This window comes from Quercus robur, chromosome 2 (assembly GCF_932294415.1).
Source record: "Quercus robur chromosome 2, dhQueRobu3.1, whole genome shotgun sequence".
Lineage (NCBI taxonomy): Eukaryota > Viridiplantae > Streptophyta > Magnoliopsida > Fagales > Fagaceae > Quercus > Quercus robur.
This window is the reverse complement of record NC_065535.1, coordinates 47,047,089-47,071,189: the sequence shown is the minus strand read 5'-3', so window position 1 is coordinate 47,071,189 and position 24,101 is coordinate 47,047,089. Positions and strand designations below refer to the sequence as shown.

Here is a 24,101-nt window from a genome sequence, read left to right as displayed (position 1 = left end):
ACTTCTAGTTGGTATGTTGATATGTTTTAAGAGTTAAGACATTTTGAACTGGACCACTGTGAGATTTATTATTCTCCTAATGATTGTCAAATGAATAATAAATCTCACGACTTCTATTTACATCAACTCTTAATCTTGAGAGAATAATGGACCTGATAATGAAGTGTAGGTTGCTTTGATATATCAGGAATGAGATCTAAAGTCATGATCAAAACCTTAGTATGTTGGGTAGCCACATTCAGTGTTGAAGGAACATATATTCTCAAGATGGAATTCATAATCTCTTAACGGAAATATAAAATATTCCCTTGAGATAAGTTTAATAAGTTTGGTTATTCAGAGTGTTAGGCCTAACCACTTTAGTAAGAAGTTACTAAAGTATATATTTGTGAAATTGGATTTCTATATATATGATGAATAACTTAAATGATTAAAACGGGTACTCAAGGATTAAGATGTAGTAATTTTCAAAGTGGCGGTCTATATTCATGACTTTGTATTACTACAAATATTTTATGAAGGGGTTGCATGTACAATAAAGTCTTAGGATATAATTTATTAATAAGACCTAGAGTGCAATTATATTTGTATAGTAGTATTAAATATAATTAATGGTAACTTTGGGCATGTTAAGAGTTGATAGAAAAACCCAAGGCTCATTGGAGCTAGTGTTTTATTTGTTCCCTTTTAGTCCCACTCTAAGCCACATACTAAAGCCCAATTGGAATGGCCCAAAAGGCTAGCCCAATTAGATAATCAGTTATAAGGAGAGAAACACATCGAATTTTGTAAGCGAATGAAATGGTTTGTATGTGAGTGTAGGACACTCTCCTATTCTTCCTTGAACACATACATAAAAACTTATTGAAAGACCATACTTCTTGGACACAAGTTGAATTGGAGTGAAGATTAAAAGTGTTCCCAAGTACATCTAATCTTTTATTTTGAATTTCACTGCACCGAGGTACACTTTCTTGTTCTTATATTCTGAAATTTACATTGTACTTGTTATTAATTGTGAATGAAGTAAATCCATTAATTTCTATTGCATATGTTTTGTATACAATACAAACGTGTATTTTTCCAATAGTGACCTCCTCTATCATTGGACTTCACGATTACATATACTTCTACCTCATTGTGCAGCATGTCATGTAGCAAGGCAATGGCTATCTTTTGCTAGGTTACACCTACATTCTTGAGCCCGAACGACACTACTATATAACAATAGATTCCCCATTTAGTGATGAAGGTGGTCTTGGTCATATCCTTAGAAGCCATCTTGATTTGGTTGTATCCTGAGAAACCATCCATAAAAGACATCAAAGCACTACCCACAGTATTATCTATTGAGACATCTATGTGAGGTAAAGGGAAATCATCTTTAGGACAAGCCATGTTTAGGTCTCTAAAGTCCACACACATCCTAACCTTTCCATCCTTCTTGGGTACAGGCACAACATTGGTTATCCATTTGGCTTAGTGTACGGGTTTGATGAACCCTACTTTCAATTGCTTTGTGACCTCTTCTTTGATCTTAAGGAGCCATTCAGTTCTCATGTGCCTCAATTTTTTCTTGATGAGTGCCATGTGAGAATGAGTATCAATGTGATGTTGCGGTATCTCAGGATCAATGCCAGACATATCTTTATAAGACCATGTAAACCCTACTTGAAATTCAGTGAGAATTTCTTTAAGGTCTCTCTTTTCTTGTTCATTTAGAGTTGAGCCATTTTAATTAATCATGGATTCTCATCATTGTCCAAATTAAGAGTTTCAAAAGTTGGTTTCATGGGTTCAATTTTCTTTTCTAGATGTTTATTACTTTTCATTTTCAAATTCATTAGAATCATTTATGTGCAGAATTTCATGAGTTTCGACCAATCGAAAATTCCCTTCAATCGATTGACCAGGAATCGAGAATCGATCGAGTCAATCCAAGAGTTTATGATGAATTTATTAAAATTTTGACTAATCGAGAATTCCTTTCGATCGATCAAATTTGCCTTATCTATTGATTGAATAGGAATCGAGAATCAATCGAGTCATCTAGATTGTTTATTAAAATTTTCTTTATGATTTCGATCGATCGAGGGATACATTCAATCGATCGAAAGTTATGAATTTTGAATTTTCATTAAGTGCTTTCACATTTAAAAGTTCAAGGTTATGTATAATGAGATTATGCATGTTTTCAAATTAAAAACATTTCTTTTGAAACATCTAGTGGGAGAAAGATACAAGGGTTGGATCTCATGGCCTCCATTGTTGGTTTATAGTAGTGTGATGAAGCACCTCACCTTGGTGTATATGCCTTTCTCCCAACGGAGGGTGTTTAATTCATAGTACTTCAGATTAAACTTCTTAATGAAGGATGATATGTGTTTTTACATTGAGAACAACCACGCTACTGTGGAGTTACTTAATGACTCACATAAATTTCATGCAATGGTGTACACTAGACTAAGTTTAATGTTAATCTCCCTATGGAGCTATGTCATTATTACTTACAGGCATAAGGAAATACGACATATTATTAGTTTTTGATAAAAGTTATCATGATAGCGCTTATAATGAGAATAGTTCTCAATCAGTCATAGTGTTTATAATTTACTTGCTACCAAGGAATTTTAAACATGGGATTAGGTTCTCGTTGCATATTTTATATTATGGTTTTATTAAGGTTCCATATTATATGTTTATATGCTAAATTGATAATGTCCAATTTTACTTATTATATTCACGTTTATTATTTTTAGATTTAAATTATGGCATATTTTAGCCCACTTGTTGCTATTCTTAATCAAAACAAACTGATGGGATCCAACTATGCTGACTGGAAAAGAAATTTGGACATTGTTCTTATTGCTGACGAGCACAAGTATGTGCTTAGTCAACCTTGTCCTAACTTTCCATCATTAGATGATCCACTTAAGGAAAACAGTGATATGATTGTTGGCATAAATCTAATGAGACGGCCATATGCTATATCCTAGCATCTATCTTAAATGTTCTATAGCAACAAATGTAGGATGTAGGACTAGCTTCGGACATAATGTTAAGTCTGAAGGAGATGTTTAGTGGGCAAGGCTGTGCTGCTAGGCAAGAAACTATGAGGCAAATTTATAATACCAAAACGGCTGAAGGTACTTCAGTGAGGGAGCATTATCTTAAGATGATCTCTAATCTGAATACACTGGAAGTTTTAGGTGCTGATATTGATGGAGAATCCCAAGTGGATATGATACTCTAGTCACTATCAGAATCATTTAAGGAATTCAAACTTAATTATAATATGAACAAAAAGATTTATTCATGGTCTGAATTAATGAATGAATTGGTAGCAGCGGAAGGCATTCTTGGTACATTCGGTTTTGATGCTAATATGGCCGAAGCTTCTACTTCTCAACCTAAGTTGAAAGGCAAGGGTAAAAAGAAGAAGAAGAAGAAGGACTTCACCAAGGAAGATGGTAAACAAATTGCCTTAAGAGTTGCTAACAAGGGAAAGAAAAAGGAGCACACCAAAGGAAAGTGTTTCCATTGTTGCAAGAAAGGTCATTGGAAGAGGAATTTTCCAATATTTAGAGTTGCCAAGAATAAGGGTATGAAAAGTTCATTCCTTCTTGAAATATGTTTAGTACAAAATCCCATGGATTCCTAGTATCTAGATTCAAGTTGTACTAATCATATCTGCAACTCTTTGCAAGGGTTCCAAGAGACCAAAAAGCTGAATGAGGGAAAACTGTTTCTTACTTTGGCTGATGGGAGCAGAATTCCAGTTGTAGTTGTTGGAGTGTTTAATTTATGCTTTGATTCAAGAGTTTTAATATTGGAAGATTGTTTATATGTATCTAATGTTCGTAGGAATTTAATTTCTGCAGCTTATTTAGGTAAACATGGATGTTGTGTTATCCTGAAAGATAATGTTGTAATAAAGAAGGATAAAGTGTTTTTCTGTTCTGGCAATATTATGGATGATCTTTATATTTTAACTCCTGATAAGCATGAATTATACAATTCTAAATTAGACAATGACTCTCATGTAAAATCATTAAAGAGAAAGTTTCCTTCTGCTAAAGATGCATATCTTTGGCACTTGTGTTTGGGTTATATTAATCCAAACAGAATTCAAAGACTGATCAAAGATGGACTCTTAGAGCCATTGGACTTTGATGGATTTCTAGTTTGTGAATCTTGTTTGAAGGATAAAATGACCAAAAGACCTTTTGATGCAAAAGGTAGAAGAGCCCAAGAGTTGCTTGAATTAGTTCATACTGATGTATGTGGTCCTATGTCAACCCAAGCAAAAGGAGGTTATGAGTACTTCTTCACTTTTATGGATGATTACTCAAGATATGGTTATGTGTAGCTAATGAAATGGAAGTCCGAAGCTTTTGAAAAATTCAAAGAGTTTAGGGCTAAAGTTAAGAATCAATTAGGTAAACGCATAAAGAACATTCAATCTAATTGAAGTGGTGAATACCTTCTTGGGGATTTCAAGGATTACTTAACTCAAAATGGGATTGTATCCCTATTGACTGCACCTAGAACTCCCCAACAAAATGGTGTAGCAGAAAGAAGGAATAGGGCTCTTTTAGAAATGGTTAGGTCTATGATGAGTTACTTAACTTTACCAATTTCTTTTTGGGGGTATGCCTTAAATACAGCAATACATCTTTTAAATTTAGTTCCATCAAAATCTATTCCCAAAACACCCATGGAATTGTGGAGTGGGCGTAAGCCTAGTATGAGATACCTCTACATTTCAGGTTGTCCAGCACATGTGCTAAAAGGGAAGCCTGATAAATTGGAACCAAAATCAGAAGTATGTTTGCTTGTAGGTTATCCAAAAGAAATTAGGGGTTATTTATTCTACAGTCATAATGATAACAAATTTTTTGTTATTACGAATGTTAATTTTTGGAAAATGACTATATGAATAATTTTACTCTTAGAAGTAGAGTTGTTTTGGCTGAAATGAATGAACCTGTAATTGAACAACCAATGAATGACACTAGGAATGATGTGGTTGTATCAAATACACCACAAGATATTACTTATGAGATGACTAGTACACAAGATCCTCGTCGTAGTGGGAGGATTGTTAGGCCACTTGTAAGATTTATAGAGCTAGGAGAAACTTATAAACTTATCCCAGAAAAGGTTGAATCTGACCCTTACACCTTTGAATAGGTGATGAATGATATTGATGCACATCATTAGGTCCAAGCTATGAAATCTGAATTGGATTCTATGTATTCCAATCAAGTATGGGATCTTGTAAAGGCGTTTAACGTCATTAAACCTGTTGGTTGCAAATGGGTTTACAAGAGGAAGAGAGGGATAGATGGAAAGGTTGAAACCTTTAAAGCATGATAAGTGGCGAAAGGGTATACACAAAAAGAAGGTATTGACTATGATGAAACTTTTTCGCTAGTAGCCATGCTTAAATCTATTAGAATTCTCTTATCCATTGCTGCTTATTATGATTATGAGATTTGGCAAATGGATGTCAAGACTACATTTCTTAATGGCAATCTTGAAGAAGAAATCTACATGATGCAACTGGAAGGTTTTATAGCAAAGAACTAAGAGCATATGGTATGCAAGTTGAAAGGGTCCATTTATGGTCTTAAGCAAGCATCTTGGTCATGGAACATTAGATTTGATCAAGCAATCAAGTCATTTGGTTTTGAACAAAATCTTGATGAACCATATGTGTACAAAAGACATTGAGATAAAGTAGTAATGTTTCTAGTGCTTTTGTTGATGATATTCTACTCATTGGAAATGATGTAGGGGTAATGTCATCAGTAGAGGTTTAGTTGTCAAGGCAATTTGAAATGGAGGACTTGGGTGAAGCTAACTTTATTCTAGGGATTAAGCTTTGGTAAGATCGCAAGAATAAGATGTTAGGCTTATCATAAGTTGGATATATAGATAAGGTTCTAGAATAGTTTATCATGCAAAACCCCAAGAAAGGATTACTTCTTTTTAGACATGGAGTTCCTCTGTTTGATGACCAAAGGCCTAAGAATCTTGAGGTATAAAATATGATGAGACAAATTCCTTACACTTCTACAGTGGGAAGTCTCATGTATGTCATGCGATGTACTAGGCCAGATAACTATTATTCTGTTGGCATGGTCAGCCGATATCAATCAAATCTAGGACTTAAATATTGGCAAGCTGTAAAGCATATTCTCAAGTATCTAAGGAGAACGGCAGATTATATACTTGTCTACCGATGTGAGGATTTGATTCCCATTGGTTATACAGATTCAGATTTTCAATCAGATCTTGATTTCAAAAAGTCCACTTTAGGTTGTGTGTTCACCTTGGGAGGTGGAGCCATAAGTTGGAGGAATGTTAAGCAATCTTGTATTGTTGACTCCACCATGGAAGCTGAATATGTTGCTGCATGTGAAGCGACAAAGGAAGCTGTTTGGCTTAAGAAATTCTTTTATGATCTTGGTGTTATAAGAATGGAGCAAGTTTCTATTACATTGTTTTGCGACAATGGTGGAGCGGTATCCAAAGATCCAAGGAATTACAAGAAAAGAAAGCACATAGAAAGAAAGAACCAAAGCATTTGAGACATTGTTGCTCGAGGAGATGTAGTAGTAGCAAAGATAGATAGTGCAAATAATCTAGCAGATCCCTTTACCAAAGCCTTGTCCTAAAGGGCTTTTGAGTCACATTTGGAGGGTATGGGAGTTAGATTAGTGTACAATATAGTCTTTAGGGCACGTGGGAGATTGTTGGGATATTTGCCCTTTAAATCCTATTGTATGGTGCTATGTACGACATTATGTTGTGATTAATACAGTTGTTTTATTATTATCTAAAATAATGGTAACATGAATATTTGGACATTATCATATAGTCCATGAAATGCATAGTATGTGATTTAGTCACAGAAGATATAAATCACAAATTCTTTGTAAACTCGGAATTTTAGTTCATACTCAGTGATGAAATTGGGTATTTCATCTGTGAAGACTATAACATATCAATTAAGATGATTTGTCTTGATCATGGAAGTGGAGACTTCTAGTTGATATGTTGATATGTTTTAAGTGTTAAGACATATTGAACTAGACCATTGTGAGATTTATTATTCTACTAACGACTGTCAAATGAATAATAAATCTTACGACTTCTATTTACATCAACTCTTAATCATGAGAGAATAATGAACCTGATCATGAAGTGTAGGTTGCTTTGATATATCAGGAGTAAGATCTAAAGTCACGATCAAAACCTCATTATGTTGGACAGCCACATTTAGTGTTGAAAGAACATATATTCTCAAGATGGAATTCATAATCTCTTAACGGAGATATAAAATATTTTATTGAGATAAGTTTAATGGGTTCGGTTATTCAGAGTGTTATGCCTAACCACTTTAGTAAAGAGTTACTAATGTATATATTTATGAAATTGGATTTCATAAATATATGATGTATAACTTAATGGATTAAACGGGGTACACAAGGATTAAGATGTAGTAATCTTCAAAGTGGCAGTCAACATTCATGACTTTGTATTACTATAAATATTTAATGAAGGAGTTGTATGTATAATAAATATTTGGGATATAATTTGTTAATAACACCTAGAGTGCAATTATATGTATATAGTTGTATTAAATGTAATTAATGGTAATTCTAGGCTTGTTAAGAGTTGACAGAAAGGCCCAAAACTCGTTGGAGTTGGTGTCTTATTTTTCCCTTTTGGTTCCACTCCAAACCACATACTAAAGCTCAATTGGAATGGCCCAAAAGGCTAGCCCAATTAGATAATCAGTTATAAGGAGAGAAACTTATAGAATTTTGTAATAGAACAAAATGGTGTGAATATGAGTGTAAGCCACTCTCTTATTCTCCCTTGAACACATACATATAAACTGATTGAGAGACCACACTTTTTGGGCACAAGTGGAATTGGAGTGAAGATTAAAAGTATTCCAAAATACTTCTAATCTTTGTTTTTGAATTTCACCTCACAAAGGTACACTCTTTTATTCTTATATTCTGAAATTTACATCATGTTATCAACTGCGAATGAAGTAGATCCGTTAATTTTCCACTGCTTATGTTTTGTATGCGATACAAACATATATTTTTCCAACATCATTGTCATCCTTCTCGCCTTCCTCCTCGAACAAAGTTTTCAGCTCCACAAACCAATCCCTTTCTTCATATGGCCTCCAAGCGCGCAGTGCTTCGAATAACACATCTAGGCCTTCTTTTTGGTCGAAGAAGGTGCAATCTTCTCCTCCAAAAGACCAATTATGTTCAATATTAGTGTAATAATCTATGTGGCCGATCTCATCATCATCTCCTTCCTCATCATCTTCATCTTGAGCCAAGACAAAGTAGAGTCCTTCATCAGGAGGTGAGGTAGTGTCTCACTCAATCAAAATGTGAGCGGGGACGATTTGGGTTATCCCAACTGTTGAGGTCCATCGGGCCAATCATGATCTTCCCAAGATCCTACACTCCCCACATTAGAAAAATAATTGACATTACTCCTTGTGAAGGTCCATGGTCCAGGAATATCCTTATGTACTTGGAAAAGCAAGCGAATGACTCCTTCAATCATAACATGATTAGCCTTCTCTTAAGGTGTGTTGCTAAACATCGTGGTACGTGGAAAATCTACGAAAAGCCAAATTGAAAATATGAACAGATGTCCCCTAGAAATGTTTTAGATGTTCTTAGAAAGTATTTAAGTCCATTTTAATAAGGCCCAATTACAAAATCGCTTCCTTTCCTCTCATGAGCCTTGCCCTTTGTTTCATTGGACTTGGTCTATATACAATAAAGGTCTTCTTTCACAATTATGGGCTTTCATTAGAATGTGCATAGAGATTTTTAACCCTTTGTCTTAAATGTGGGCCAACAATGTATTCATCACCTTTGGGCTCTTCCTTTTTCATATTCATTATTGTCAATTTTTTTTTTGAAGTAGCTTTCTAGCTAGAATATATTGTGGCATTCCTCTCAAAGCCCATGAATCTCTCATCATTTTAAGCCTTTACATGCAACAAAGAGGCCCAAGATTAGGGAGATTAATATTGACATTGTAGGATCTTGGATGCTAGATCCATAACATATTCATTACCTTAGGCCTAAGGCTTTCTTTCTCAAGAGACCTTTGATTTTGGGCTTATAATAATAACTAGGCTATGATTCTATCAACCTTTCAAGTTTTTCTTTTCATCCCCTTGTCTTAGGGTGTGCCATAACTTTTGGGTCATCCTTTCAAATTTTTACATCTTTTATTTGTCTTTTAGAATTAGGTGAATACAAGATATATGGTTGAAAAAACAAGAGATATAAAGGGTACCCTCTTTTGATAAGTTCTAGGATCTCTCTATGTGTGGGTAAGCTCCTTAAAGCTAAAGGGATAGATCAATAGGTCACTCACAACTAGGTGGGCCATGATTCCAACCTTAGGCCTAAATGGACTGTAATGGATGGTGGCAAATCGTTAATATACTCAAAGCCCATTATAGGCAATGGCACGAATTGTGAGTTGGTGGGATGAACTTCAAAAAGTCTTGGCTAGAATGGAGCCTCCATTTTCCCACTCATCACCAACCATAGCAAAGGGATAAAAAGAACTTAGTGAAAATGTGTGCAAAAAATATTAAATAAGCCTTTATCAAGATTAAGAAATATAACATATTGGAATCAAACTCTCTATCCCTAGTGAATTTGCCATTGTAGGTGCAAGCGCCTGCGACAGTTTGGTTCATCCTATGTTAATAGGTGAGTATGACTTGGCCGAAGGTGAACCATGGTAGAGGGTGTAAATGAAGTCGCCACCTAGATTAGGTCTAGGAACCATAAATATCGCGCCCTTCGTGAAAAGATTGATCTTTTCTAGAGCACATGTCCGGACATTAGGTATAGGGATAGGAAGGTGTTAGGCACCCAACCCCACCCAATCAATGGTTCGGCTTCCACTCATTGTGTTCCAAATATTAATCTCATTAAAGGCATATTTAAGACATTATTCTAACTCACACATAGTAGCGTAGACACTACATTTTGTACCCTTTATGATTCGGGCCCTCATTTCCTAATAATGCCGAAATTCTAAGGCCCAAGGTCGATTTAGGGCCCAATCAAATTACAAATTGACTTAAGAGGTGTTAAAATGGAAAATATAACTTTTTATGAGCAAATAAATCTATTTTAGGAAAATAAAAGGCTAAGGAAACTCTCGGTCTATGTATGCAGGCCAAAAGCTGTGCACGTAAGTCTAAGGCATATGTACAAAGGCACAGACCTGCGCACGCAGCTAAGGTTTCAGAAACCCATGAAAGGTAAGCACGCAGCTAGGGTTTCAGAAACCCATGAAAGGCAAGTTTTTTGCATTAAAGTTTAAGGCTTGGAACTAATCCCACATCGTTTGGAAGTCGTTCCAAACCCCAATTTTCTCACTATATAAAGCCATACACAACACCTTTTCAAAACACACAGAAAATCCTAAGGGAAAACATAAGATTCACTATCAACAGTGAATCAAATAGGGAGTTTTTCACAAAACATCCTTAAGTCAATTTTATTTGATTGGGACCTTTTCTAGTCTTGATCTTTCATGTTTAAGATTACTAATCACTTTTATATTTGATTGTGAATAGATTAACTAAGAGGAACGGTCAAATCAAGCTTAAAAAGCTTCTTATTTAAGGTGGGTTCTAAGATTTTCTTTTTCATTTTTACACCTTTCCTTGCTTTAATCTTTCTGTTTTCCTTGTTTCTTTTGTTTATTTATATTATAACTTTTTTTTTTAACTTAGGTTTTCTTTGCTCTATGATTTTATGGATGTTAGATTGTTTGACTTAAGTTCTGCTCTATTTTCTATGTTTTTGTGTTTTTGGATTAGGGATTAAGGCGTGTCTACGTGCGCATGCTTCTGCATGTGTACGCAGACTCGAAGTATGCATACATATACAACTGGCCTGCGTACGCAGACCTATATATGTGCATGCATACTTATGCCTAGAAACCCTAATTTACGTTCTTTCTGCTTTTGTTTCTTTGTTTCTTTCATAGCATATGTCTTTGTTTGGTCCCTTTTTATACTTTCTAAGTCTCTGTTCCTTTGTTTAGTTGTTTGTTTGTCTTTAACATGCTAGATTAGGGTTTTCTCTTTGTTTCTTGCTTTGATACCATGAACATGCATTAATATGATCATGCATTGATGCCATAGGTGCTGTGATGCAGTGAGGTAAGTGAGGTAAGTCATACATTTACATGAACATGCATTGATTTGAATATGATTTTGTTTGGATGATAAACATGGAAGAGGTTTGCAATAGCATGTTTGTTTGATTCTTCATGTGTTTCTTACCTTAGATATGATGTATGCTTGTTTGCTACCATGCCTATGTTCTACCTTGACCATGATATGATGCCATATAAGATGAGATGCTTTTATGAGAACATGTTAGGGTTTGTCTTGGGTGATAAGCATGATAGATGAATGTTAGGGTTTGTGTTGGTTGATAAGCATGATAAATGAGTGCTAGAGTTTGTGATGTGATAGCATGATAGATGTATGTTAGTTTTGGGATGAAATGTCATGTTGTATGCTTAGATGTATGCTAGTGTGTGTGTGTGTGTGTGTGTTTTAAGATGCAATGTTGAATGTGCCTCTAATAGGATTAAGATGTAGGACACAATGAAAGGAAGCCAACCCACAAGTCGAGTGCCTAACACCTTCCCAAAATTGTACCTAAACTTCGAACCCATACTCTGGTAGTAAAACAAATCCTTCCATGTAAGGATGCTATATTCATGGTTCTTAGACCATAAAACTAGGTGGAAACTCGTTGTTTCTCCATCCTGGTCCACTCGGCCGAGGCATACTCCAAAAAAAAACAAAAAAAGTGGCCAACTGTGCATTGCGCCCATAGTGGTGACTCCGTTGAGAATAGAGAACTTGATACCAATGTGTCCTATTTCTTAATCTTAATAAAGGCTTATTCAATACTTATTTGCACACACTTCACTTGGTTCTTTGGTCCCTTTACCTCAGTTAGTGATGAGTAGGAAGATGAGTACGCTCCATTCTGGCCAAAGTCTTTCGAAGTTCATCCCACTAACTCACAATGTGTGTTATTGCCTATAATTGGCTTTGAGTACGTTAACAATTTGCCACCAATCCACAAAAGTGCACTGAGGCCCTCAGCTAGAATCATGGTTCACCTAATTGTGAGTGACCTATTTATTTATCTTTTTAGCTCTAGGGAGCTTACCCATACTTAGAGAGATCCTAGATCCCATCAAAAAGAGGATACCTTTTATGTATCTCTTGTTTGTTCAACCATATATCTTGTGTTCACCTAATTCTAAAGGAAAAATAAAAGGTATAAAATTGAAGGATGACCCAAAAGTTATGGCATACCCTAAGATGCTTTAGAATAAAAGAAAAGAGGTTCTCACATATAAGAGACTTATCCCAAAGTCCAAAGGTATATCTTGACTTGAAAGGTTCATAAGACTATATCCTAAAGCCCAAACCAAAAGGCCTTTTGAAAAAGAGGACCTTGGACTTAAGGTAACAAGTATGCTATGGACTTAGCATCCAACATCCTAAAATGTCAAAATGAAATTCTCTAATCTTAGGCCTCTTTGTTGTATGCCTAGACCCAAAATGATGAGAAATTCATGGAATTTGAAGGAAAGGCTACAATATATTCTAGCTAAAAGGTTACTTCAATAGAAAAATGATGATAATAAAATGAAAAAGAAGAGCCTAAAGGTGATGAATACATTGTAGGCCCATATTTGAGACAAATGGTTGAAAATCTCTAAGTACATTCTAATGAAAGCCCATAAGAGTAAGATGAGAGCATTTTTTGTAAGTGGACTAAGGCCCAAATGAAACAAGGTGCAAGATCCACAAGAGAAAAATGAGTGATTTTGTAATTGGGCATTCATTAAAATGGATTTAAAGACTTTCTAAGAACATCTAAAATTTAAAAAGGATCTTTTAATTGGGACACGAACTTAATAAAGATGGGGCTTCTTTTAAGGCACCATTGCACCACCAAGATCAAGTAAACACATCCCCATTCCAAGTTGGGTCTAAGAGAAGCACGGAAAATGCTTGGTCAAGATTGAGGATGCACATCAAGAAGAAGTATTTCAAGAAGGGGAACCATCTCAAGTAACAATGGCTACTCCAATTAATGATGAGACCATATAAAGGATATTCAAGGTAATGGAGGAGCATAGGAGTCACCTCACTAGGCTAGAAGAAGCCAAGTTGAAGGAGACCGCACATGTAGAGATTCCCGATGATGAAGAAGTGGAAGGTTGGGATGAAAGAGGCAAGGCCAATTATGAAAGCAATAAGCAATTTGAGAAGCTCACCACGGAGACCGTGTCTATGAAAGAAAATATGGAAAATATGCAACTAGCCTTACGTAAGGCCCAAGGGAAGGATGATTGCCTCTATAACGTGGGAGGCATAAGTTCAAAGACTCCTATCGCATTACCTCCTAAACTCAAGATTTTTGATGTGGAAAAGTTTGATGGAACTAAAAATCCAAAACAACATGTTAGGAAGTGCCTAAGCATTGCTGAAATGGAAGGGTTGGATGAGAAGCAAACTTTGATGCATTTCCTTTCTCACTCATGAAGGGTGCATCAAGATGGTACTATAGCTTGGATCCAAGCAAGACTAAGGTATGGAATGAGCTTGTGGAGTTGTTTGTGGATCAATTCATCTTCAATACTATGATTGATGTGACTTTAAGAGACTTGGAGACTACTAAACAAGAGGTGGGGGAGACATTTTCCGAATATATGACTAGGTGGAAGGGAGAGGCATCAAAGAGGGTTAATAGGCTAAATGAGAAAGACCAATTCAACATGATTATCAAGAATTTTCTTCTAGCATATAATAGTAGTGTTAGGACATATGTGTTTCACTTGCTAAGAACATATGTCATGATTTTATGTAATTGGCTTATCCTTTGACAAAACGCACTTTACTTGTATTTGGGCAGATTTAGGATGTTTTAAATACTTTAAGAAACCTTATTTCAAGATCAAGTATTGAAACTTTCAAGTCTATTCAAGAAAACAAGTTTAGAGTGCAAAATCATTAAAGCTCGACAGCTGCATCTATCGAGCTTAAGGAAGCTGTTCTTCATTCGGTGTGCTCGACAACTGCTCGACAGCTGCTCGACACCTGCTATCTGTCGAGGTTTAAGATTTTCAGAATTTCAATCTGATTTTCTTGGGATCCGTGAATGTGTATTTGGGCCTTCTTTTCTCCTAAACCTAGACATATTAAAGGATCAGTTTAAGGGCCGTCAACGTGTTCACAAGTTGCACAAGCTTTGAGCAAACTCTGTTCAAGCAAATTGTGACCGGGGACGAAGTTCTTTCCCTAGTTCATCTCTCTCTCTTGAAGAAGTTGCTGTGTATATGCACCGTAGGGTTTTGTAACCAAGCATCTTCTTGATCTTCATCGTTTGGATGAACTGAAGAATTTTGCAACCAACAACCTTCCTAGTTGGTGATTGAAGTCGCGTACTGGGATCCGCGCAATTGGTTAGTCATGTACTGGAAGTCGTGCATTTGAAAGGGGAACTGTCACTACAGAACAAGTCCAATTGGGTATTAGGGTAAGGGTTCAACTGTAGGTTGGTAAGGTACTGGGATTCCTTTACTTGTAACCGCTTGTTGTAATAATAGTGGAGTTTCGGGAGTGGTGACTTGAAAATCACCCGGTGGGGTTTTTGCGGTTAGGCTTTCCCCATTCTTAAACAAATCACCGTGTTATTTATTTTCCGCTGCGTATTTAGTTTATTGGTGATTTGTTTGTGCTACCACGTGTTTGCATGATAAATTGATTAATTAATAACTTGGCTAATTAATTAATTAATTTCTATCACAAGGGGTCATTCAGTTTGTGGCCTATCAAGTAGGCTTTTGTCATCGCCTATTAGTTCTTTTGGAGAATTGTCTGATTAAGGAACTAGAATTGAAGATGTTGTCAATAATGGGCTATTAGAGAAAGGTGAGAGCAGACCTCCTGTTGATGCTAGGCCGTGAACGGCTGGAAAACCAATGGGCCTTCGTTCAATCACCCACTGTGGTGACACTCCCGTGCACGCGGGGCCTGTTAGAGGCCACTCTTGATAACTGTGTGGTTCACGCAATGCTTCGGATGCTCTTTCTCAATGGAGGAAGGTATTTGTCTACCTTTGGAGGTACGGCAGGAATCTTGACCAAATTTTAAGGAAATTACCAAAGGTAAGTGAAGTCGCCACCAATCATTGGGTTTTTCTAAGGTGTGATTGGTTACTTGTTTCTAATTAATTTTATTACTGATCTTAGGCTAAGAAAAAGGTCTTTTTTCCTAATCTAATGTGGATGGTAAAAAATCTTGATTCTTGAGTCTAAAAGTTTGGTTACGTGTAGGGAAGGTGTTAGACACCCTACAACATCTGTCCAAAGACAACCCTTTGTTTTGATAGAACCTTAATTTTTAGACATTGGCAGTAAAAACATGATTTTGACATTGCCTTCCAGGGCTTTGCGTACATGGGGGGGCTTTGAGGTTTGGCTTTTGAATGGGTGTGGTCCAAATCTATGCTTTCCTAAGGTGTTAGGGCAAATACTAGATTCCCACAGCAAAAATCCAGTGACATGTCACCTTACTTTTGTGGCAGAAATTAGGCATCGCTTTGCCTTAGGTGACATGGATTGTGACAATCACACCGAGAAGGGGCGAGCAAGTATATATATACATACATCATGTACAATGCTAGTACACTGAGCAGGAAAATAAACAGGGGTCGCCATACCCTAGAGATGAGGATGAATGGTACATGACATGATATACCTAATAAAACCCATCTAAGAAAGAAGGGAGGAAGGAAGGAAAAGGGTTTAAAAGAGTACATAACCAAATTGGAGAGGCTAGACCCCTAAATCTATTGAACATTGCCGCTTGGCTTATATCTACATGCTTGCATCCTCGCCCTTTTTGCTTACGTTTGGGAGACTGTGCCCTAGCTCCATGCGTCCTCACTCCATGTGTGTACATGCAAAGGCAAAGAAAAGAAACTAGTAAACAAGCAATGGAAGGAAGAAGATGCAAAGAGCATGTGAAAGAGGCATAAAGTAGGTAAGCATGATTGACATGGCAAGCATAGCATATGGCAGGAGACATGACGAGCCACAAGATAAACAAACAAACAAGAAAGCAAGAAGGCAAACAGGCAAGCAAGCAAACAAGAAAGAAGACAAACATGCAAAAAGGCAAAAAAAAGGTGGTGTCCACGGGAGACAAATGTAGGTTTGGATCGGATGTCCATAGCTTCACTGTGTTGAAGTATGGACGACACACTAGCAAACAAGACTCATGCATGGACATGTAAGCAAGCAAACAAGAAAGAAGACAAACAAGCAAAAAGGCAAAAAAAAGGTGGTGTCCACGGGAGACAAATGTAGGATTGGATCGGATGTCCATAGCTTCATTGTGTTGAAGTATGGATGACACACTAGCAAGCAAGACTCATGTATGGACATGTAAGCAAGCATGTAAAGATACATAGAAAGCCAACGGGTGGCACAAATAAGCATGACAAGCACAACATCGCACGGAATGGAAAGGGAAAGGTACGCGTGCAGCAACCGGCATCACAGAGATACGTCCCAAGCAGTTACATCCAAACAAGGCTTCATGGGCGTTGGATGTAACCAAACAAGATCAACCCACAGAGGGCGCCAAGCATGGCAAAACCTAGAACTAGAGAAGCTAATATAGAGCATAAAGCATAGAATAAAGCAAGCATAGACATGCAAACAAGGGTGATCCAAACCCTTTTATGTGGACCTTGGTGTATGGACAATGACAAAGACCATAGGGCCTAGATTGGGTCCAAACCAATAGGACAAAATGCAAGAAAATGCGATAAAAGGAACAAAAGGGCTACAATAGCACATGGCATGACAAACAAGGTCTAGGCCCAAGCACATAAACATGGCATAAAGCATCTAAGCACATAGATCTAACATATAAGATGGCACAAGGCATGTAGCAAGGAAGACCAAAGACCAAAGCACACGGAGGCATAGATCTAAACATATAAGCACGTAGATGTACATCTAAGCATGTGGATATGGTCATAAAGACATGGAAGAACACAAATCTGAGCATGGATATAGGCATAGAAGCATAGAACATGCATACAAACATATAGATCTAAGCAAGGCATAACCATAGACATGATATCAAGCATGTGGGCATGTAGACCCAAACATCAACACATAAGAAAGAAGGATCTTAACATGGCATAAAGCATAAAGCATGAAGAAAAGGCAACTAGCACATGAACAATCATGGAAGCAAATGGAAATAAATTAAAAACATGCTAGAAGCAAAATAAAGCAAAGAGCATGCTAGATAAAGTAATAAATCATGTTATTAAGGCAAGAGAAAGCAAGATAAAAGCTAGACGAAGAATTAAAGAAAAAGGGGCATGGATAGTAGCTAAAAAGCTACATCCATACCCCTCAAACCTCAAATCCAAGGTATGGAACCAAGGAGAGGAAGATGGAGGGTATGAACTCCACCTTGTATTTTTGGTCAAGAGAAGAATCAAGAGGCTTTGATATGTTCTTTGTGTGTTTTTTTGTGTTTGGAAGAAAGGAGAAAAGCTCAGAAATTGTCTAGGCAGAGAGAAGGCAACTAGGATACTCCTTTTTTTTGGGTCTGGAGGTGCCTGGGGCCTTTTGTAGCCTAGGCATGGATTACGAGGCAGCAGCCCTTGATCTTGACACCCCTGGAAAGATCTTGTCTTATAGTTTCTAAAAAGGTACGGCTCCAGAAGTTAGCGGTGCATCAATTGGTGCATTAACCTAGTTTTCACGATATCTTGGCCGTTCTAACAATGATTTTGACCCATTAATAGTCGTTGGGCTAAGAATTTGATAATCTTCACAATGGTGTTGGTTTCAACCCGTTCTGATGACCAGATCAAAATTAGGGTTTTTGGGGTCTGCCTAGAGTCAACTTTAGGTCAAACTTGGTCAAAGTTGCCAAAAATCTCCGAAAAGCTTGGGTTTGATGTAAAACTATGAAATGTGCTGTTTTTAGGGGATTTTAACTCTGTTTGACTTTTGGTCAACCTAAGGTTGACTAGGGGCATTTTGGTCATTTTGGTTGAAAAAGGCACTTTGGGTGCTCTGGTGTCCGAATAAGTTGCGCCACGTCATTCTAGATGTTCTCGCGGCCCTATGGAGAGAAAATAATATTTTTGGATTTTTAGAGGTCCGGCACACAAATCATAGGCGGACAAAATACGGTATTAATAGCTGCCCCTTCTTTATATGACATCTCGAGTGCAATGAGAGGTGTCAGATAAAGAACGTGATTTAAAATTTTGTCACCCCCAAATTGCGTGTAAAGACTACTCATGAATCAAGACCAGATTTTACTTGACTGGACTGATCTGTTGTAGCTACTTCTGAAGCATTTTCTAGACTTGTCTTTGAGCATTGGGAGAGGAAAAGGCTTCCCCTTTTTCTTTTCTTTATTGGAAGTTTGACCGGGTCAACCAGTCAACGTTGACCGACGGCCCTTCAAGGTGCGCCAGGCTAACCCGGCGACCTAAGAAGGTGTGCCAGGCAGTACAAAGGCCTATAAAAGCCCCCTTTTGGCTCATCTTGACATCATTTCACTCCTTCCTTTTACTTTTCACTTCTAGAATGTTCTCTGGAGCAACTTGCGAACTTAGTGGGTCTAGCTTTTTAACTTCAATTTGCTGCTTCAATCTCTTTTGCACTTGAGGTCAGTGTCTATCCTTCTTCTTCTTCCCTTCTTTTTTCTGCAAAATGTTAGTACCAATACTACTAGGGATGCATGCTCGTGCTTATTTCATTTTTGGAATTTTCATAAGAATATTTTTTTTGCCATGGTTTATGCCATGCTATCTTAGGAAAATGCATATATTTTTTGCTTTTTGTCTATGTTATATGGGTGTGAAAATATGCGGGAATTTAAATGCGAAAAATAAATGCGAGACATAGTTAAAGGCGCTTACCTAATAGTCGAGAATAGTGGAAATGGTGATATGTATGGCATAGCCGTTAGTTAACCCACGGTAGATTAGGGGCTTGGAAACTTCTTAGTGACTTGATAACTATATGATGGCAAGGCGTACAATACGACCACTAGTTAACCTCAAGATAGGATGTAAGCATACAGCACAACCGCTAGTCAACCCACTGTAAATCAGGAACATGAAAACTCTTTAGGAATTTGATAGTTATATGATGGTGAGGCGTACAACAAAGCCACTAATTAACCTCAAAATAGAATGTGAGCACACGACACAACTGCTAGTTAACCCATTGTAGATTAAGAACTTGAAAACTCTTCAGGAATTTGATAGGTGTGTGGTGGCGAGGCATATGGCACAACCGCTAGTTAACCTCAAAATAAGATGTGAGCATACAGCACGGCCGCTAGTTAACCCACTATAGATTAGGAACTTGCAAACTCTTCAGGAATTTGATAGCTGTTTAATGGCGAGGTGTATGGCATGGCCACTAGTTAACCTCAAGATAAGATGTGAGCATATAGCACAGCTACTAGTTAACCCACTGCAGATCAAGAACTTAAAAACTCTTCAGGAATTTGATAACTGTGTGATGGCGAGGCGTATGACATGGTCGCTAGTTAACCTCAAAATAGGACGTGAGCATACGGCATGGCCACTAGTTAACCCATTGTAGAGACGTAACGCATGGCTGCTAGATAGCCTCCAAATAAGATACGAGAATACGGCACAGCTGCTAGTTAACCCACCGTAGAGACGTCCGGCACAACCGCTAGATAGCCTTTAAATAAGATGCGAGTATACAGCACGACCGCTAGTTGACCCGCTGTAGGATGTGAACATACGGCATGGCTGCTAGTTAACCCACTGTAGATCCACATAGGAATTTGCTTTCTTCTAAGACATATGCTTGATATGAATCTACACAACATTTTTAGGAAACAGTGTTAGTTCATCTGTATTGCCATTTGTTTCATGGACTTACCACTTATGTCTAAATTTCTAGTCGTTTGGCAGATTATGCCTCGAAGGGTGAGATCCAAAGGAGACTGGGGGAAGGCCCCCTTTTATGCTTCGTCCCATGGGGACTCTTCTTCTGATGATGAGATTGTTTCTGCTAGTAAGCAGGTGGCTCGAGTTCTGCAAAGCCATTTTGACCGCAGGGGTTATGACATCATGCCCACTAGCAGGATTCCCATGGAGACTCGACCCAGGAGACGGCATTAAGCCTAGATAGTTAGTGTTTCCTCTAAGCCTCACACTATTTCTACTAGTACTTCTTCACGGCACACACCGGTTATGGAAAGGGTGGGCTTGAGTGGAGTGACAATGGCCATATTTGACCTAAAGGCCGATTTGTTAGGCGAAGAGGATATCAATCCAGATCCGAGCGCTTGGAGGTGCAGTTTGAGCCAAAGTTTCCTACAACGTCAGGCGGGGGCTGATGCTTACACCGGAGCAGTGGATGACAGTATCAAGGACACTCACCTTTAGTAAGGGCTGTAAGGGCATCCTTTCGCTTAAGCGTGGAAGGGACAGGTATGCTATCTTCATTTTTCATCATCTAGATTCCTGTTGAATGCATGTGCTAACGGGTAGCTTTTGGTTTTGAATGCAGGGGCCCAACAAAATTTATGGTTGGGGTGCTTGGTCTACTTTCCTTTGGCGATTGTCTAACCTTGAGACCAACAAGCGCAATGCGGATTTCTTGAGAGAGTAGGGATTTGAGGATTTTCTGAGGATCCCTCAATATACCATGAGGCACAGGATTAGGAAGGCTTTGGTGTGGAGGTTTCATGCCGAGATAGGCACCTTTCATTTGAGTTGTGGGGAGTACTTGATGCTATCTGGGCATTACATTCAGTGGATACTCAATTTTGACTGATGCCATGAGCTTCGAGATGGATTGTAAGCTCTTGGGGATTCCTTTCCCACTGACAAAGGGCACAAGGGTGTATTTTAGGCCTACCATGTCACCATAGATCTGTACTGAGTGGTTACAGGGCAGCATCCCCTAAAGTGTAGCGCTGACTATCATCCACCTTCGCTGGTTCTCCATGTATTTCTTTCGGTAGTTGCTTTTTTGGCAACAACCGATCAGTATTGATCTACTAGCTGCTGTGGGCTTTGAGAGTAGTTTCAGATGTTAAGAGTTATAATTAGGGGTCCATCACTTATGGCTACTTCATAGCCTTCTTAAGGTGAACAGCCAGATTTCAGGAGTTGGAGGGGTGTTGGCAGATCTTGACATGGTGGGCCTATGAGTATATTCCAACCTTGCGACAACAGTTCATGGGTTTGTCTACGACCATTTATCCTCAAGCTTATGCTTGGTCTCTCTGCACTATTACTAGAGTTGTCATGGTGCAGTCAGTTTCTATCACTACGGCCTTGGATTGCGTCACCTAGGGTGAGATAGTGGTTCATCCTTATGATGGCTCACCGTTGGAGAGATCAAAGCTTACTGTTGCCATGGGCCATTCGAGAGTACAACACTAGTTCTAGGCCCTGTTAAGTTAGGAGTTCTTCTTGGCTGAGAGGACCTTCCATTAGGTCATGCCAGTTTTTGGAGTACCCAAGGATCCACCTCTGTTAGGTTCTAAAGTCTTAGGATTTTATGTATTTAGAACTCTAATTTGTATTGTTGGTAAACCATGATCAAAACAATGTTTTAGAAGTGTTTTAGTCTAGCTCAAAGTTGTGATTTTATGTAAAGTTGGAATCGAGTTAGAGCAGGAAGCATTGTGCCTTTCGGCCTGTCTCGATTGATCGAAGCTCGGGCAGAATGTTTTTCTGCAGATTCGTCCAACTCAGCCCTAAGTGTTTTAAAACGTTTTTAGGGTTTCTTATTTGTCCTAAGTATAAAAGGCAAACCCTAGCCACGTTTTAGTGTTGCTCATAATTGCGGTTTGTGTAAATCTCTTGTGAGATCTAGATGAGCTTTCCTTTACACAAACTTAGGGTTTCCAAGGAGAAGATTTATCTACACCTTGATGATCAATTAAGTTGCTACCATTGAAGCTTAAAGAAAATACAAGCGGGTGTGCTTGTATCTGGTGGTGAATCCAAGAAAGAAGGAGTCCGTGGATTCGGAGCTTGCACGTGGTCGTGTCAGTAAGTTCTACTGGTTGGTAGCAATAAGAAGTTGAGCGTGGGGGCTTGTAAGTCTTATTGTATGAACTTCGATTCTTTCAAGATAGTGGATTCAAGTTTACCTTGAGAATAGCTAGGTCAAATCCTTCCCAGGTTTTTACCGGTTTGGTTTCCTGGGTGATCATATCTTGTGTTATTTATTTTCCGCTGCTTTGCATGATTTGATCTTTATTATTGTGATAACCTAGACTTATTTAATTGGATTAAGTAACAACTTGGCTAATTACCTAGGTTAAATCAATTGTTTAACGGGTCTAAAAACTATCAAGTGGTAGCAGAGTGGGTAGCTCTTTTGTTGTTGATCCTTTGATCACTGAGCTGATCCTTGACCCCTGTTGTCATGGAAAATGGACACTCTCTAGTTATTCCTCTTCACTTTGATGGGAATAATTATGCTTATTGGAAAGTAAGGATGATAGCATTCCTGAAATCCATTGATGAGAGGGTGTGGAACTCCGTTGAATATGGATAGGAGAAACCCACTACTCCTGTTAGTAAGTGGGAAATTTGTCAGAAAGAAGCAGTTGCATTTAATAGCAAGGCTATGAATGCAATCTTTAACGCTGTTTCTATGGAGGAATTTAAGAGAATCTCTAATGTTGAGGTTGCTCATACTGCTTGGAATATCCTCCAGACTGTGCATAAAGGCACAAAGGCTATCAAAATAAATAAATTGCAGCAATTGACTTCTAAATTTGAAAGCATTAGGATGTCTGATGATGAATCTTTTGATGAATTCTATGCTAAATTGAATGATATTGTTAATTCTGCTTTTAATTTGGGTGAAATCTATGATCAACCTAAAATTGTTAGGAAGATTCTTAGATCTTTAACAGAAGACTTTAGACCCAAGGTGACTGTCATTACTGAAAGCAAGGATGTAGACTCCATCCCTGTTGATGAACTTGTAGGATCTCTTCAATCTTATGAGTTAGATCTACCTAAAACTACCAAATCCAAATCAATGGCTCTTAAGTCAGTTGATGATGTTGAAGGTGGTGGATTTGATGATGAGCTCTCTCCTACAGAGATTGCCTACCTTGCCAAGAACTTTAGAAACTTTCTCAAGAATAGTAATAGAAAGGCAAGAGGCACAAACACTGCTGAACCTAGAAACTTTAGGAAGCATGATCCCACTAAGGTTAACAATAATGATAAACCTAGAGAAAGAGTAGGTCAATCTTCCAATAATTCCTTGGGCTCTCAATGTTTTGGATGTCAAGGGTATGGACACATGAAATCTGAATGTCCTACTTATTTGAAGTTTAAGGGTAAGGCTATGCCTGTAACCCTTAGTGATGGTAAAGTTTCTAATAATGAGTCTGATTGTGATGAGGATGGAAACTTCATTGCTTTCACCGCTACTGCTGTAGTTGATGAGAACATATCTGTTGAAGAGAACCCTTCTAATGGGGAACTCTCTAAAGATGCAGATCTTCAAGAGGCCTATAATAAACTTTGCAAAGTTGCTGCAAAGGATGCTATGAATGTTGAACTTGGCCTGAAGAAAATTGAATCTCTTGAGCTTGAAAAGAAGAATTTGCTTGTTAAACTGTTTGATGCTAATGAACTTTTGAACAATGTGAAAACTGAAAATATGCTTTTGCTTGATAAAGTTAAATCTTTGGAACTTGATTTATCTGTTGCTAGATCTGCTAGTTCTAAACTTGATCAAATGCTGAGTGTTCAAAAGTCTTCTTATGACAAAACTAGATTAGGTTATGTTGAAAGCATCTCTGTGTCTACTCCCCATTCCACTAAGTTTGTTCCTTCATCTTCTTCTTCTGAACCTTCTGTGAGTGAGATAGTGAGTGAAATTGTCAAATCCCCTGTGAGTGAGGT

General features: G+C 37.8%; 1 protein-coding gene across 1 annotated transcript; it reads left to right on the top strand.

Moving 5' to 3' along the window:
* The first annotated feature begins 6,053 nt into the window (after positions 1 to 6,053).
* On the top strand, positions 6,054 to 6,596 carry LOC126699486 (secreted RxLR effector protein 161-like). Its single transcript, XM_050397333.1, has one exon. It carries the CDS (start codon positions 6,054 to 6,056, stop codon positions 6,594 to 6,596), a length of 543 nt encoding a protein of 180 aa, XP_050253290.1.
* The last annotated feature ends 17,505 nt before the right edge of the window (positions 6,597 to 24,101 follow it).

Bases quoted from the DNA above. Each gene is read 5' to 3' on its own strand.
- LOC126699486 (XM_050397333.1), top strand. From the start codon at position 6,054: ATGATGAGACAAATTCCTTACACTTCTACAGTGGGAAGTCTCATGTAT.